The 15,194-nt window shown below is 40.9% G+C and overlaps 2 protein-coding genes across 2 annotated transcripts; both read right to left on the reverse strand.

Moving 5' to 3' along the window:
• Positions 1 to 936: 936 nt before the first annotated feature.
• On the reverse strand, positions 937 to 7,946 carry slc27a2 (solute carrier family 27 member 2). The gene is made up of 10 exons (XM_076089268.1): positions 7,469 to 7,946; positions 5,944 to 6,153; positions 4,366 to 4,524; positions 4,126 to 4,250; positions 3,828 to 4,022; positions 3,161 to 3,251; positions 2,736 to 2,934; positions 2,313 to 2,410; positions 2,082 to 2,212; positions 937 to 1,791 (listed from the first exon to the last, which is right to left on the reverse strand). Exons 1-10 carry the CDS (start codon positions 7,944 to 7,946, stop codon positions 1,615 to 1,617), a joined length of 1,863 nt encoding a protein of 620 aa, XP_075945383.1. The 3' UTR covers positions 937 to 1,614.
• Positions 7,947 to 10,239: 2,293 nt separating this feature from the next.
• Positions 10,240 to 15,033, reverse strand: LOC142948060 (long-chain fatty acid transport protein 2-like; the record flags this gene model as incomplete). Its single annotated transcript, XM_076089941.1, has 10 exons — positions 10,240 to 10,416; positions 10,502 to 10,632; positions 11,362 to 11,459; positions 11,542 to 11,740; positions 12,167 to 12,257; positions 12,349 to 12,543; positions 12,626 to 12,750; positions 13,436 to 13,591; positions 13,677 to 13,877; positions 14,589 to 15,033. Coding segments are annotated over 10 exons (1,818 nt in total), but the record flags the coding sequence as incomplete, so codon positions are not given.
• Between the last annotated feature and the right edge of the window lie 161 nt (positions 15,034 to 15,194).

The following is a 15,194-nucleotide window of genomic DNA, read 5'->3' on the forward strand; positions in this document are numbered from 1 at the left end:
GCATTCTATAATATAATTTTTTTATGAAATACTATACTGTGAATTTTTATGACTAACTTCTATGTGACATATACTATGACTTAACGACTTTTATTATGAGAAACTATACGATTACTTTTTTTTAACATAGTAAGACTTTTTATGACATATACAAGACCTTTTTTTGAGATACTATAAAATTACTTTTTAATAACATTCACCTTTTATGACATATTGTACTATTGACTTTTTTATGACATACTATACTCAGATTTTTTTTTCTGAAACTTGCAACAGAATGTATAAAGCTACTCTGCTTATAATAATTTGTCTGGTAGTGTTTCAACAAAACACTTCCGCTAACCATCTAAAAAATATATATATATATATATTTTTTTTTTTTTTTTTTTAAATCAAATCTCGGCCCTCTACCTCCAAATGCAAAATCTAAGAAAGAAATATATATATTCTTTTAAGTTTAACCAGATACAAAGTCTCCTTTGGTGGAAAGTAAAAGTTTGATGTTTCCACACCACAAGTCTACAGAACCGTTGGCTTATAACCCAGTTGTGAAAGTCAAACACTTAAGGGAAGTAACAATAAGAACAACACATTTGATTCAGTGGTGAAGTTGACTTAAGTTCAACTCAACTTATTTCTCTGAAACCAGCTGATTTCGAAATGTTTCCATGTTTGTCACAGTAGCAGTAGTTAGTTTAACTCTATGTGATGTTAGTGCACACACGTTGATAAAGTAAAGACTGGCTCTACATAACAGTACAAAGGTTCACTGATACAACCAAAGAGGGATTGTGCCAATATGTGACATAAGTAAGTCTTAAAAGTTTATCTACAGCTGTGTATTATCTGACCCCAGTGATTTTCAGTCTAATGCAAACAAACTGAAACTTCAAATGTTACCATTGATCTGGCCAATCATGAAATAGGAGCCAAGGGGAAAAAAGACAACCAGAGTTTAATTATTAAAACTACAACAGTGGCAGTAAGACATACCTGTATATCAAATACTGTCAGCATTAAGGAATACATTTACAAAAACTGCAGAGATGCACGGAAATTGTGTTATTAAAATAAAGTAGTCTTTCAACCCTCCTATTATCTTTGGGGTCAATTTCAATGTTTAAAGTCTCTAAATGATGAGTGTTCCCCAGCTGTATAAAAACTGATTTTGAGGTCACTATGCAATGTTTCAATCTTTAGGGGCCTAGCCTGCCATAGCACATACATGTAGTAGTGTGAGAAACCCTGATATGTCCCATTTTGTGCCAGTGAGGTTTAGCCACAGCTCTCAGACAGTGACTTTGAGGAGAATGTTGAGAAGGACCCTGATTATGAGGATTTCTCCTCCGATGAGAATAAGACCCTTGAGGTTGTCCCTTCCTGTCGCCTCTCAAACACCAGCAGAAGATTCTGGGGTCATGTTTTATCACAAACTACCCCACACAAGTTGGGTAATAGGTTGAATTGCAATCATTTTCTGGGGGTCCAATTGACCCTCAAGGATAAAAAGATAACAGGTTAAAACATTATGCAATGTGTCAGAGTCTGTCCCTGAGATTAGTTGCCTGTTAAACATTACCTAGAATGAGGTGTTATCTGTTATCAGTTTCTGTGTTAGAGTTTTATATCTCGACGAGCGATTGCTCTGTAGATGTCTTCAGTCAGGGGAACATACGTCTTTTTCTCAAGATCTAAAAAGTATAAAGGATCTTCGATGTGAGCTGGATTGAATCCCTCCTCCACCAACTTCACTTTCTTCATCTTGAACGTCCCCGTCATCTCCAGGCAGGGCTACAAAACAAACATTTTATGAATTTCTTCTTTTTTTTTTTAAGTTTGAAAAATGTTTTTGTGATCAAATTTGGTAACAGTTAATATGAAGGTGATGTTTATAACGCATCATAAGCAGGTGGGACAGCTTGTGTTCTGGCTGAGAGGCAAAACCCAGCTCAGGAAAGTCCTCAAATCCCTTGCTGCTGCTTTAAACCCCATAACGTCTTACTATAGTCAGATGCCTCAAGGCTGCAGGTGCATGAAATAAGATAACAAAATGCTACGCAAATTATTATTTTGATTTTTACCTGAATCCTGATGAATCGAGGTCTTGCATACGCTGGGAGGTAGGTCACGACCTGCTTGTAGGTGTGCAAACAGTCAAAATCGTCTCCTTTATTCAGAGTGACCGCTGCCATGCCGATCCGACCCTCGTGACCTAATCAGACAATTAAATTGGTTACATATAGAAAACATTAAAAAGCAGAGAATACAGCATTTCATTTTAACATAATTTCTGACATCGTTAGTGGCTTTACCTTCAATTTTAACGCCGTAGACATTTGCCTCAAAAATACTGTTAGCTATTGAGAGAATGTCTGCAACCTCCGATGTGGCAACGTTTTCTCCTTTCCATCTGCAACAACAAACAAGCAACAGACACTACAATAAGAAAACACTTGTGCAAGATGTCATCCCAAATGACTTCCTGACTGGCACCAGATTTAAACAAATAACTGAAAAGATATCTTTTGGAAACAAACTGCGCCTATGAAGTGTAAATGAGAGCTGTGCAAAGTTTAGAAATTCTAGTTTAGTCTTCTATGATGTGAAAACCACACTAAGCCGTCTAAATCTAATATCTCCATGTTAAAACACCTAAACAAATGGAAGACCTCCTGTCCTTTGAGAGAATTAAAACAACAAATCTAACAGATCAACACAAATGTGTCACTACTTGCCTGAAAGTGTCTCCAACTCGATCCTGAAAGTACACAAACTTGTTGTGATCAAACCGAAGTAAATCCCCAGTGTTGAAGTACAGGTCGCCTTTCTTCATCACGTCACGAAGTCTCTTCTTCTCCGTCTGTTGCTGGTTGCCAGCGTACCCGACAAAGGGCGACCTCAGAGTAACCCTTCCAACCAAAAGTCCCGTCTCACCTGACAAAAAAAAAAGACACATGAAAAATGTCGATTATAGATCCGAGGTGACGCTTTAAGGTTGCATGTTTCCTCCAACCAACAACCCAAAACCAAATCATATTGAATTTACAATAAATAAAATTGATTAAAAAAATGGATTATCAACATGTGTACTGCTGCTCTTGTGTCAAAGAAAGAGAAATAAGAACACAACGGTGTGTTTCCACCTGTAATAGCGACTCACCTGTGGCTGCCTCGATGCACAGACCCTCAGAGTTCCTCACAGGCTCTTCCTTCTCGGTGTCAAACTTGATCAAAGTGTACGGGAAGAAAAACTAGACGGAAGAAAGTTATAGAAAAAGTGAATTAGTCTATACTTTAACTATTTTATGACATACTACACTATGACTTTTACTCCAGCCATAGAGCAGCTCTGTGAGGCTGTACTAAGACACAGCGGCGCTTTGAGCTAAATGTTTAGCAGGCAGAATGTTCACCATATTAGTTTAGCGTGATAGCATGCTAACATTAGCTTATTAGCACTAAACACAAAGTACAGCTGATGGAATAAACATTCATTTTGACAGTATTTGGTCATATACCCAAATTTTGGGCAAATTTAAATTATGACACAACGGTGTCGCTAGAGGAAAACCAACATGTATACAATTCGTCTTGTGTGGAACACAAACGTCTGTAACATTCTCGTTTACTCAAAAACAAAAATGTCAACCTCATGGTGGCGCTGGAGGAAAAGTCAGGGGATCACCAGTGTTATTAAGATTCATCCTCCGAAAACCAAGAATGTCTGTACCAAACGTATTAACACTTCAGCCCACAGCTGTTGAGATATTTCAGTCTGGACTGAAGCAGTGCTGCTAGCGTGGCTGATGACACTTTCCTCTACTTACCCTGTGCACAAAATTGACTCGCCCAACTGCACCGATTTTGGACGTGTAATTGATGAAGCCGATGTTTCCCTCTGTGGCAGCGTACAACTCTCTGACTTTAATGTCACCGAAGCGATTCAGAAACTCAGTCCAAATGTCTGTTCGCACTCCATTGCCGATGGCGATCCTCACCCTGTGGTTCTTCTCGTTGTCTTTCTGCAAAAGGAGAGTTTGACTCCGGGTCAAAACGGAGACATGCACAGCTTCATCTCTTCCATCAGAACAATAGTTTATTATTTTAACTGGAGATTCATTTTACCCTGGGCGAGTTGCAGAGGTAGCGCATCGTTTCACCGATGTACTGCATCACTGTCACATTATACTTCCTGCAGTCGTCCCAGAACTGAGAGGCAGAGAACTTTCTCCTCAGAACAATGGTTAGACCTGCAATAAACATCATATAACGCAGCTTTCATCTTACTGTAAATGTACACATCATCTTCGTAAGTGCCCAAACCAGGTGTGTGAATACTTTGGCAGATTGAGAGGATCATATTACCTCTCTCCATGCCTCCGATCATCCCGATGAGGAAGCCTGCGCTGTGATAGAGAGGCAGATTGATGTAGAAGATGTCCTCTGATGTGACTCCACATACCGCCTGGAGGAAGGAGGCGGCCCAAACCCTCTCATGGGTGACAACGGCTGCTTTAGGCAAACCTTCCAAAGCCAAAGATAATAAATCATCATCATCATCATCATCATCATCATCATCATCAGGTACAGCTAGTATGAGGTATATGCAGTTTGAAAGGAAACTTCTCACTCCTGCAGTATGAGCCAATTCTCTGCTGAATATTTTCTTTAAAGCTGCTCTAATCCACATTTTTATGCAAAACAATTTGTGCAGTATGAAAGGAGTCACTTGTAGGACATCATACAGCGAATTATCACTGGACTCTGGACATTCTGGTGTCATTGAGCTCATTGTTTGGGTTTTGCGGCCTGCAGCTTTACTGTTTGGACTCACTGTCACCTCCGTCATCAGATGTGATAAACCCACTGTACGATTCCTGCTCAGCACCAAACGTTAGCCAGAAATTTCCTTCAAGAGTGTTGAAAATGTTGCTCCTCATCTGTTGCATTTGTAAATGAGTAACTGTTGGCGTAAACTCATCTTATCTACGCCTTATACGGGATCGGGTAGCAGGGGCAGCAGGCTTAAGGTATTCCTGATGTCCCTCTTTTCAGCAATGTTTCCCAGCTCTTTTTGAGGCACCCCGATGAACAAGACCCTAAGATACTTAAACTCCCTCGCTCGAGGCAGGGACTCACTCCCAACCCGGAGGACGCAATCCACCGTTTTCCATCAGAGAACCACGGCCTTATACTCGGAGGTACTGACTCTCACCTCAAAACACATGTAGACTGGATGGGCAAGGTTTGCCAAAAGGTCGGAGTCTGATTGCCTGCTTTGAGCTGATGTAGTACTCAGCTGACCTCAGGTGATCTGGCTAGGGTTTTTTTCCCCTCAATGCTGACTGCAGCCGCTGCTAAATACAAACTTTTTACAGCCACCTATCAAGTTCATAGTATTTTGGGAAACATCACTTTAAGATTAGCAGAATTATCAGAGTACAGCAAACGTTTCGGTTTCTACAGAGAGAGTTAGAGTCTTGCCTTGACTACAAGAACAGTGTGTGAAAAGATATCAAGCTCCTCTTCAACACATGTGGAAGAAATACTGGATGTCTTTTTCCTAACCTGCTAATATTATTCAGGTAAAACTGTCAAACAGTAGACAAGCTAGTTAAACTCTTACTCGCTCACATACATGAACTCTTCCCAGAACTATGAGCCTGTTAAGAAGAGTTTCAGTTCCCATTGAATAGTTTGAGACCGTTCATTGGCGAGCACCCGAGAATAATCGAATGTCCACCCTCATTGGTATGAATGCAGTGGATAGAATATAACACACACCTCTCAGTAGAAGGAAACACAGTTTAACTGCACCACTAAATGAGCCTTCATAGTTACCATGACGTGGAACCTCTCTAAAAACAGTTTCAGCAAAACATTATGATGTATTGCAGGACTGTTGTATTAGACTGCATTGGTTTTAGCTGGGTGTTGGTGTACCTGTGGTGCCCGACGTGTAGATGTACAAAGCGGTGCTCCTTATGTTGACGTTGGCTCTGAGGTCCCGGGACAGCGGCTGATCGGAGGCCAGGGAGATCTTGTCAGACAAAGTGTTGATGCCCTGGATGCTGCAGGTCTCTGACATGAGGTACACACTGATACCTTGCTCTCTCAGCGTCGGTAAAATCTCCTCCACAGCGTCCTGCAGCTCTGCAAACAGAGAGGCATTCAAGCTCCACACAAGATGTCAAGAGCGCTGTGTTGCGCAATGCAGCACATGTTGGCTTCATGTTACCTCCCATCCCAGTGGGACACGAGCACATGCTGCAGGAAAGTAAAGGTGTGCATTTCTCTGGGGTGAAACTCTAGCGCCAAAATGGGGAGAGCAGAGAAACAAGTTTTCAGAGTGCCTCAAATGAACATCAGGACTGAATGTACAGAACACTGAGTGAAACCATGTGGGGGAGGGGAGATTCAACTTTTCATCACTATTCAACACTTTTGCTTAAGAAGCTGTTAGTTAAGATGACTCATCAACTGTCCTGTAAAAGTCCACTACTTTAAAATCACACTGCTATGTTCTTCAAACAAAAGAGAGATAAAACATTTGAACCGATATGATTTTGTATCTAGAACAAAATGAAACAAGTCTTGGTTTATCCTGTGGAGATTAGGACGGGTGACAGTAACTCAATATTATCAGTTGTTGTCTTTTCCATACAATACTGTGACGAAAACACAAAATAACAATTCCAATCATGCAGTAAACACATTTCAGTGTTAATCTTGTGTCTTATCAGATCTAGTGCCGACTGACACAATCATAAACAACCTAATCTGTGGTAAAAGTTGTTAATGAAGGCTGATTAGTACTCAGTGATCAGAGGTGTTACTACACAAACCTACACTTGCCAGCAATACCAGGCCTGATACTTGATAAGAACATTTAAATAAAAAGGGATCTTTGTGTTGTAATCTCATAAAGAAGATCAACTCAGATCGGTTAACTAACTCAAAGTAGCCACAGTGGTCTTACGTGGACATTGGACTGTTGTGAACGGCCATGCTTGTGTCAAAATCAAGTTTTAAACACTTTACTATTTCAGTTGATATGGTTTGTTAGATGAAAAAAGGCACAATGTTTGGAAACCACTGGTTTAGTCTTTGTGTTGCATTATAGAAGTTCATCATTGTGCTTGTATTCTTATAGAAACGTAACCAGTAGATGCTGTCAAATAAATCTGATGGAGTAAAAAGTGCAATATTTACCTTTCGAAATGTAGAATAAAACAGCATAAAATAGAAATACTCACGTACAAGGACCTCTAAAGAAAACTGTATTATGCACCACTGAAAGTTGCACATAATGGAAATACTGAATGTACCAGTACATCATAGTTGTACATTGCACGTGTTCGCATGCGTAAAGATTTGGTGGAAGAGCCCAGAAGCAAAGCGAGCTGAAGACCCCTACTCGCCTCCTCTGGGCCCCTGACTCGTGTACTAACACGGTTCTGTACCTCACCTTGAGAGGCGATGATCACTTTGGCCCCGCAGCAGGAGAAACAGTGCAGCAGAGACTTGGACCTGATGTTAACGTTGAGCAGAGCAGCCGGACAACCCAGCTTGGCCAAACCGAGCCAAGTCCACACGAAACTGGGCTCGTTGGCCAGAAACAAGGCGACCGCGTCCCCCTCCTTCAGCCGGGCTTCAGCCTGCAGAGCCCTGGCCACCTTGTTGCTCTCTTTATCCATCTCTCCATAAGTATATTGTCGTCCTTCGAAGTGCAGAAAGATCTTACTTGGATGCCTCTTCACCGCATCCAAGAAGCAGTCCAAGACGCTGTAAAACGGTTTGCATTTCTTGTATTTGACGAGCCTGAAGCCGAGCTTTACGGTCGCCAGGATGTACGTGAAGTCCTCGCCTAAGTGAGGGAAACATGTCCTGAGGAATGAGAAGGACAGAATAGCCAGTCCGGCTAGGACGGTGAACCAGATGTACATGTTTGCAGCGCGCACTTCGGATCTGGCATCCGTCCCTGAGGAGGCGAGTGTTATGCGGCTCAGCGAAATTTGTGACAAAGTTCACCCACCCAGTCCGGGGCGGTGCTGCACTGCGGCCCGCTGACCCCTCCTTCATTCCGGAATGTTTTTCTGGGTGACAAACCGGGTGTTTCCTCATCCACTCTGAACGGATTTTACACTAATTTCTACCCATATTTATCTATATATCTTCTACCCATAGTTATCCTCGTGTTGCATTAGCATAGTCCCCCTGTTATGTGGCACAACCGGATTCTATTAAGCAGTGAGATAAGTGATTATATTATATTATTATTATATTAGCGGACGGATATTAAGTAAAAATCTCTGCATTGGGTTAAAACAGTGAAGTGCAGTTTACTTCCTGCTAATTACTTTTTACAGGATATAAAGTGCCAGCAGCAGAAAGGAGACTGAATTCTGATGATTCTACGGTACAATATATATAAATAACAAAAGTCATATATACCACGACATAACTCTGCAAATGGCAACCCGAATAATAAATACGCAATCTGAGCAGGCGGTAGGCGTGCACTCCTTAAACTGAGCTGTATTTGTCTGCTGATTTATAAGGAGGGGCATAGCTACATTTCACACACTCTCACACACACACACACACACACACATCAAACTTTTAATTAGGTCCGCTTCTTGGTCTCAGCTATATGAAAACACCAATAACAGATTTAAAATCAAAATGTTGAAATACCACTATAGATGGTCGGCATTCAAAGACTTGATCATTTATTGATCACTTGCCCTCAAAGACTTGTGACCAGGGGATCAGGGATTCTCAAACTTGTTGGGGCCAGCCAGGGACCCCTCACATATGCTTACTACCATTTACACTCGTGGATGTCAATGGAAACATTTACACTTTTTATCCTAAATGCTTAAAACCTGTGTCATACTGATAAACAGAAACTCATTTTAAATTGAATTATGTTAATACCGCTTGTATACTTTTAAACAGAGGTTGTTTTTTTTCCCAAGTAATTGATCTTAAAAGTTTTCAGAAAATGAACAGGGGCAAGACTGGCATAGTCCTAATAAATCCAGACATTTAACTAGTGGTTTACAGCCGACTTTCAGTATTTGCTTCAACTTAAAAATGATGAACAGTACAAAGTTGTTTTATGCTATAATAATGCTCTCAATATCGTATAGAGAACCTTTAAAGTAAAGTAAAAAACGTGATAATGATGGATGCTTCATTTATCATTAGGTTGCACATGTTCAATAACATTTGAGTGAGATTAACAGTCTTGTTGATGATCCTGTTAACATCAGTGACCTGTTCTCCTTAAGCCTGAACTGCCCAAACTCATTCTCCATGTGTGTCTTTGCCTGTCGAGGTGTCCTCCATGCTGCTGATCCCTGGTCAGCTCCAAGGGCAGCGCAGCCTGGGTCACCCTGCACCCGACCAGAGGGTGAAAGTTGAGTTTCTGTCCCTGGAGCTGGTCATATTGATCAGAAACACTCTGCTGTGCTTAAAAACCCACATAATTTATTCAAGATACATACAATTACACCTTTTTTATTACACATACTGTCCACCAAAAAAAAAACACGTGAATATTTTAAGCAAAATACTTAAGTTATATATAATTTAACTTACATAACTTAAGAAGGAGAAGCACAGGTGTTAGTTATACTGTTAGCAATGAATGGAGCCATGTTAGTCTGCCGGCATGCACAGTGGAAGGGCCCTGGCTATCTATTCACCTTTATGACGTTGGAGGACATAAATAACAATTGATTGCTTCAATCATATTTTGTTTAAAACTATGAGCACAAAAAAAGTGTTTAATCTCTAGAAAATAATTTTATTCACAACATTGATTAGAAATATCTGAATAACTCATGTTTTACCGCTCAGCCCTACAGAGAGGGAGGAACCGAACAACAAACAACAACAAATCTATTGTTTAGAAGGCAGAGATTCTAGCTGCTACACTAACAATACCCTCAATAGATCAGCATGGTACGCAGTAAGTCCCTGTTTCAATAAGGAGCTCAGAGCTTTCACTTTTCTCAACTGGAAAAACAGCTTTCTTCCTCTGAATTCACATGTCAGTGCAACAAGCTCAAACATGTTCTCTAGGAGAGTTAATCATGAGATATGTATGAAATTACTGCAGAAGGACAAGTCCAAATATGAATAGATAATTAAATCACAAAACTTCAGGTGGCTGATGTGTTACAGAGCAGGCAGGATTTTTCCTTTAACACAGAGGCAACGAAAGCTACTTTAGATTTTGATCTTCCCTGATGTAATTGAGTTGAACATGTCCACCGTAAGTGGGACATAATTCTTGTCTTTTTCATCCAGGAAGTAGAGCGGGTCAGTCATTTGATTAGGGTTGAAACCCTCCTCCACCAGCTTCCCCTTCACAAGCTTGAAGGTGCCTGTAACGTCCATGGAGCTCTGTAATCACAGTAACATGAATTGTTAGGGGGATGCTTTTTACAAGATGCTTTGTAAAAGATATGAAATAAAAGAGTAAAAATACCTGAATCCTCATAAAACGTGGCCTTGCGTAGGAAGGCAGGAAGTTTTCAACATGTTTAAAAACACCTGCAGAGTCAAATCTCTGTCCTTCATTTAAAATAACGGCAGCCATTCCTGCTCTCCCCTCCTGACCTGCAAAGTTCAATCAGAAGACAATAGTTGCCTGATGTAACACTGTGGTTCAGAGGTTATTTCAGGTCGTGGGCACAAAGTGGATGTGATCGTTATTCAGTGCATTCTGGGAAATGTAGGATCCATTGATTTTGGAGCTTGACACATATGAGGGACCAAAGACTGGGGCATGTTGAAATAAACTCGTTCAGGTTTTTCACCTCTGTGCTGCCCGCCTGTCCTTTGCCACCCCCTGATTGCCGCTACACATAACCTGCTGAGTCACAGTTCAGAAGTGGGATCCTCAGAAAGACACAACCAAGAAAAGTGGATTGTGAAGAATACGTGAAGGGAAGGATGAACCTGCTCCACGTCTTAATTCTGGTCTCGAGCCTAAAACTAATTATACATTCAGGCGCTCCCTGTCTACTCGAAAAGTCAAATATTTCGGCCAAAGTTTATGACCAGGACAATGATCGACGAAGTGCAAATACCTCTGACAAACTGGGGCAAGTGCCATGATACCTGGGTTTATAGTACGGGTTTACAGTGTGTCTGGTTAATGGTAAATGTATCCAAACTTGTACGAAAACACAATTCTTATTTTGAGGTAATTATCCACGCATATTGTTTCACAGAGCTCAAACGATATGCTGCTTGCCAATGTTTAATGTTATTGTAAAGTTAATGAATTTAGAAAATAACTTAACAAGAAAGAACAAAGAGAAGAAGATGTACGGAGGATATTACCTGGCACTTCAACTCCATACACGTTGGCTTCCTTAATGCAGTCAGCCAGCGTGATGACGTCAACCACCTCGTTTGTAGCCACGTTCTCTCCTTTCCATCTATTCAAAATAATAATGGGGGAAAAAAAATGTTTAAGGCTAAAGCGAGGCTTAAAAACCTGACGCTAAAAGATGAACTCACCTGAAAGTGTCTCCAACTCGATCCTGAAAGTAGATGAAATTATCTTCATCAATGCGCAGCAGGTCCCCAGAGTTGAAGTACAAGTCTCCTTTCTTGAGCACGTCATGCAGCCTCTTCTCCTCAGTTTGCTGCAGGTCACTCACATAACCCAAGAACGGAGACCTGGCTGCTATTTTAGATACCAGAAGTCCAGTTTCTCCTGCGGAAAGGACGTACAGGACAGGTCAAAATTTCATTTTGTCCAATAGTTTGTTGCAGATACACAAGTATTTAGCTCAAGTGACGCCTCACAGCTCCGCTAACATGGCTGTAGACTCTTGACAACTCTATTCATTTGGATATGTTGTAATGTTCTTTATTCATAAACAAGAGTTGTATGTCCCAGTTTCACTACATGATAATCTAATAATTGTTTTAAGATTAGTACTCTACCAGGGGAATATTAGGTTCAATGTTAATTTTTTTCCAAGAGTCAAATAAAAGGGCATCGAGTCCCTTAAAAACATAAAATGATTAAATGTAAACTGCACTTTTGGTCTCCATATTACCCGAATGAAAAAAAAAAGAAGAAAACTGAGGACATGATCTCTGTTTTCCTCAAGCTACCACCCAACTACTAACACACCTTTGGCAGCCTCTATGCACAAACCAGAAGAATCCCTCACAGGCAGTCCTTCGTCTACGTCAAATTTGATCACAGCGTACGGAAAAAACCTCTGCAAGATATAAGAAGAAAAGAAAAAGTAAAACGTTGTTATTGACTGACGTATTTAACTTCATAATGTGGAATGAGATCAGGACTTTTACCTTGTAGAGGAAGGTGTCTCGGCCAATAGCTCCGATCTTACCGCTGTAATTCAGCACACCCCAATTCCCTTCAGTCGCTCCATAAAACTCCATGATTTTAACGTTTCCAAACCTGCTTATGAAGTCCCTCCAGACATCGGCTCTGATCCCGTTGCCTATCGCAAGCCTCACTTTGTGTCTTCGATCATTGAGTTTCTGTCGGGGACAAACCAACAGCTTTATTTTGTTTGTTTTCATTGCTGGTGAGCATTAACGTTAGTGCTGTGACACACAGTACCTTTGGTGTGTTGCAGAGGTAACGCATAGTTTCTCCTATGTACTGTATGACAGTGACGTTATGTTTTCTGCAGTCATCCCAGAACTGAGATGTAGAAAATTTGCTACTCAAAGCCATTGTGGTACCTACAAACAGCAACAAGATGACAAATAACAATCTTCAAGTATATTTATCCATGAAAAGACCAAAACCAACAGCGATTGTGATCTACAAACAAATATCGTCTGTGAAGCCAAAGCCTTATAGCAGTTCCTCCCTCCCACCTGTTCATCTGAACAGAAAGATGTTAAACTGAAACACTGTCGATCGTAAAAGTGAAACACTGGTCCAGGACAAATCAATGGCTAAGCCTTGACTTTTGGTCAAGTTAGCAATCAAAGCTGCTTGTTTCAATCATTTATCTCGGACACATGCTAGTTCTCACTCACTTGCAGTTGCAGCAAATGGTGTTAAAGCTGATGCAGGTTGGGGGTCTTGTTGCAGTCAGCCTGTGGCAGCTCGTTTGTTATTGTGACAATAAATGTAATCTTTAGACTAAGATTAGCCATTTTTATAACCCCTTGTTGGAAGTCAGTGCACCAAATGTGAATTATTCCACAGCTGAACATATATATTCTGCCTCTTTAGAATTGAATGGGCCCAGGGCTGAGTGCCACACACAAGGTAGGGAAGTTGGAGAGTATTGAGAGACTGACTCATGCATTTATGGTTTTGCCCTTTTCATTGGATTTGGTGAGAAACATACAACTTATTCCTCAAAAAACCTTTTCTCACACAGTTTATCAAATAAATAGCCAAAAGTGTGCTTACCTCTGTCAATAGCTGCAGTGAATGCCATGAAGCCGGTGGTGTGATAGAGAGGGAGGCTAGCATAAACCACATCGTCAGATTTCATTCCTGCTTGACCATAAACGCAAGATATGGTCAACAGTTTGGCCGGAGTGATCAACGCAGCTTTAGGTAAACCTGTTGAAAGAGTAAGGTACATATAGCGCAGGAACCATTTATTTTACTGTTAAACCCTGAATATGTAACACCTGAAGTAGCTCACCTGTTGTCCCGGATGTGTAAATGTAGACTGATGGACTTGAATGTGACCTTAAATCTTTGGATAGAGGCTCAGAGGAGGCCTGGCTCATTTTGTCTTTGAAGCTCTCCACATCTGCAGTTTTGCATCGGTCAGCCAGGATGAAAACTGTGACCTGCTCGTCCAACAGACTGGGCAGGACCTCATCCACAGCATCCTGCAGCTCTGGAAATGAAACCGAAGGAACATCTTCACTGCAGCTGAAATTTATTTGACTTTTTTTTAGTAAATTATGTTTTTGCTCCCCTGCAGGCTGAGGGGGGGTTTTACAGCACACCAGCAGGGGGGGAAAGTAAGTGAAGAAGTATCAATACAACAATGTAAACATGTTCCATTAGTGTTGCATTCAACTGCATAAACTGTACTGAAAGTACACAAGTATCGGTGAAATGTACGAAAGATAGATTGTTAATGTGGTGGTGCGTATGTTGTGGTTGGTTGAGCTAGTTTTAACTAAACAGGCCTCTTCAAAGAGTCAGAAGATAAATCTGAGGAGTTGTGAGATGATTAATTCTTCATGTTATTTAATCTTTACTTGTTTTGTGAAATAATAATTACTGCTACTGATGCATTAACTCTTAAGCAGAAGTTTCATTCGTCAGATCATTTTAACTACTCTATTAGGTAGTAATATCCATGCATCATAGTATAATTAACCGATCGTGTTTTAGCTACTATAATACTATTCGTTTTAAAAAGTAACTAAAAACGGAATACAGTTTTTGGACACAATTTGTTGATCATACTTTTGTCATTTATAACATTCGCATTACAGGATTATAGCAGACTATTTGCACCATGCAGTGTGATATTGCCCACTAAATACCTGTGATGTGCAGTGTTCACCACTGGTGAGAGCAGACACACGGACCTTACCTTCAGCTGCCACCAGAGTCTTGGCTCCGCTGCACTTGAAGCAGTGTAGCAGGGACTTGGATCTGATGTTGTAGTTGAGAAAAGCAGCGGAACATCCGATCTTACTCAAACCGAGCCACAGCCACAGGAACATCGGGTCATTTCTGAGGAACAGCGCAACCGTGTCTCCTTTTTTAATGACTCCGCTCTGCAGCAAAACCCGTGCAGCTTTGTTACTGAGCTCATCCGCGTCCTGGTAGGTGAAAGCCTCGTCTTTAAAAAGGACGAACGGCTTGAGTGGCTGCGCTTTCACCAAGTCCAGAAACCGGTCCAGGAGGGAGTAATTAGTCTGCATGTATTTCATGACACGGTCCCTTGTTTTTAATTTGACCCACACGTACCGGGCATCCTGGAAAAAGTGCAGGTGGCGGAATAGAAAGGCGAGAAAAAGCCCAGCTACAAAAACGACCCAAAAAAATCATGTTTATCTGTGGATGTATACTTCAATCACGAGTTCGACACTACTGAGGGGAACATGGTCTGAGCAGAAATATATAGGAGGAGCAGTGATCTTATCAGGGTGGGAAAAGGTTACTTAGTGTTTAGTCTAGTAATGAAAACTAATGT

Source organism: Anarhichas minor, unplaced genomic scaffold, assembly GCF_050575085.1.
Source record: "Anarhichas minor isolate MPS153535 unplaced genomic scaffold, ASM5057508v1 ptg000011l, whole genome shotgun sequence".
NCBI lineage: Eukaryota > Metazoa > Chordata > Actinopteri > Perciformes > Anarhichadidae > Anarhichas > Anarhichas minor.

Bases quoted from the DNA above. Each gene is read 5' to 3' on its own strand.
- slc27a2 (XM_076089268.1), bottom strand. From the start codon at position 7,946: ATGTACATCTGGTTCACCGTCCTAGCCGGACTGGCTATTCTGTCCTTC. The intron at 2,411-2,735 runs GCAAGTAGTGAC...TTGTTGTTGCAG, and splicing joins CGAGTTGGAGACACTTTCAG to ATGGAAAGGAGAAAACGTTG. The intron at 2,213-2,312 runs GTAAAGCCACTA...TTGTCTGATTAG, and splicing joins CTACGGCGTTAAAATTGAAG to GTCACGAGGGTCGGATCGGC.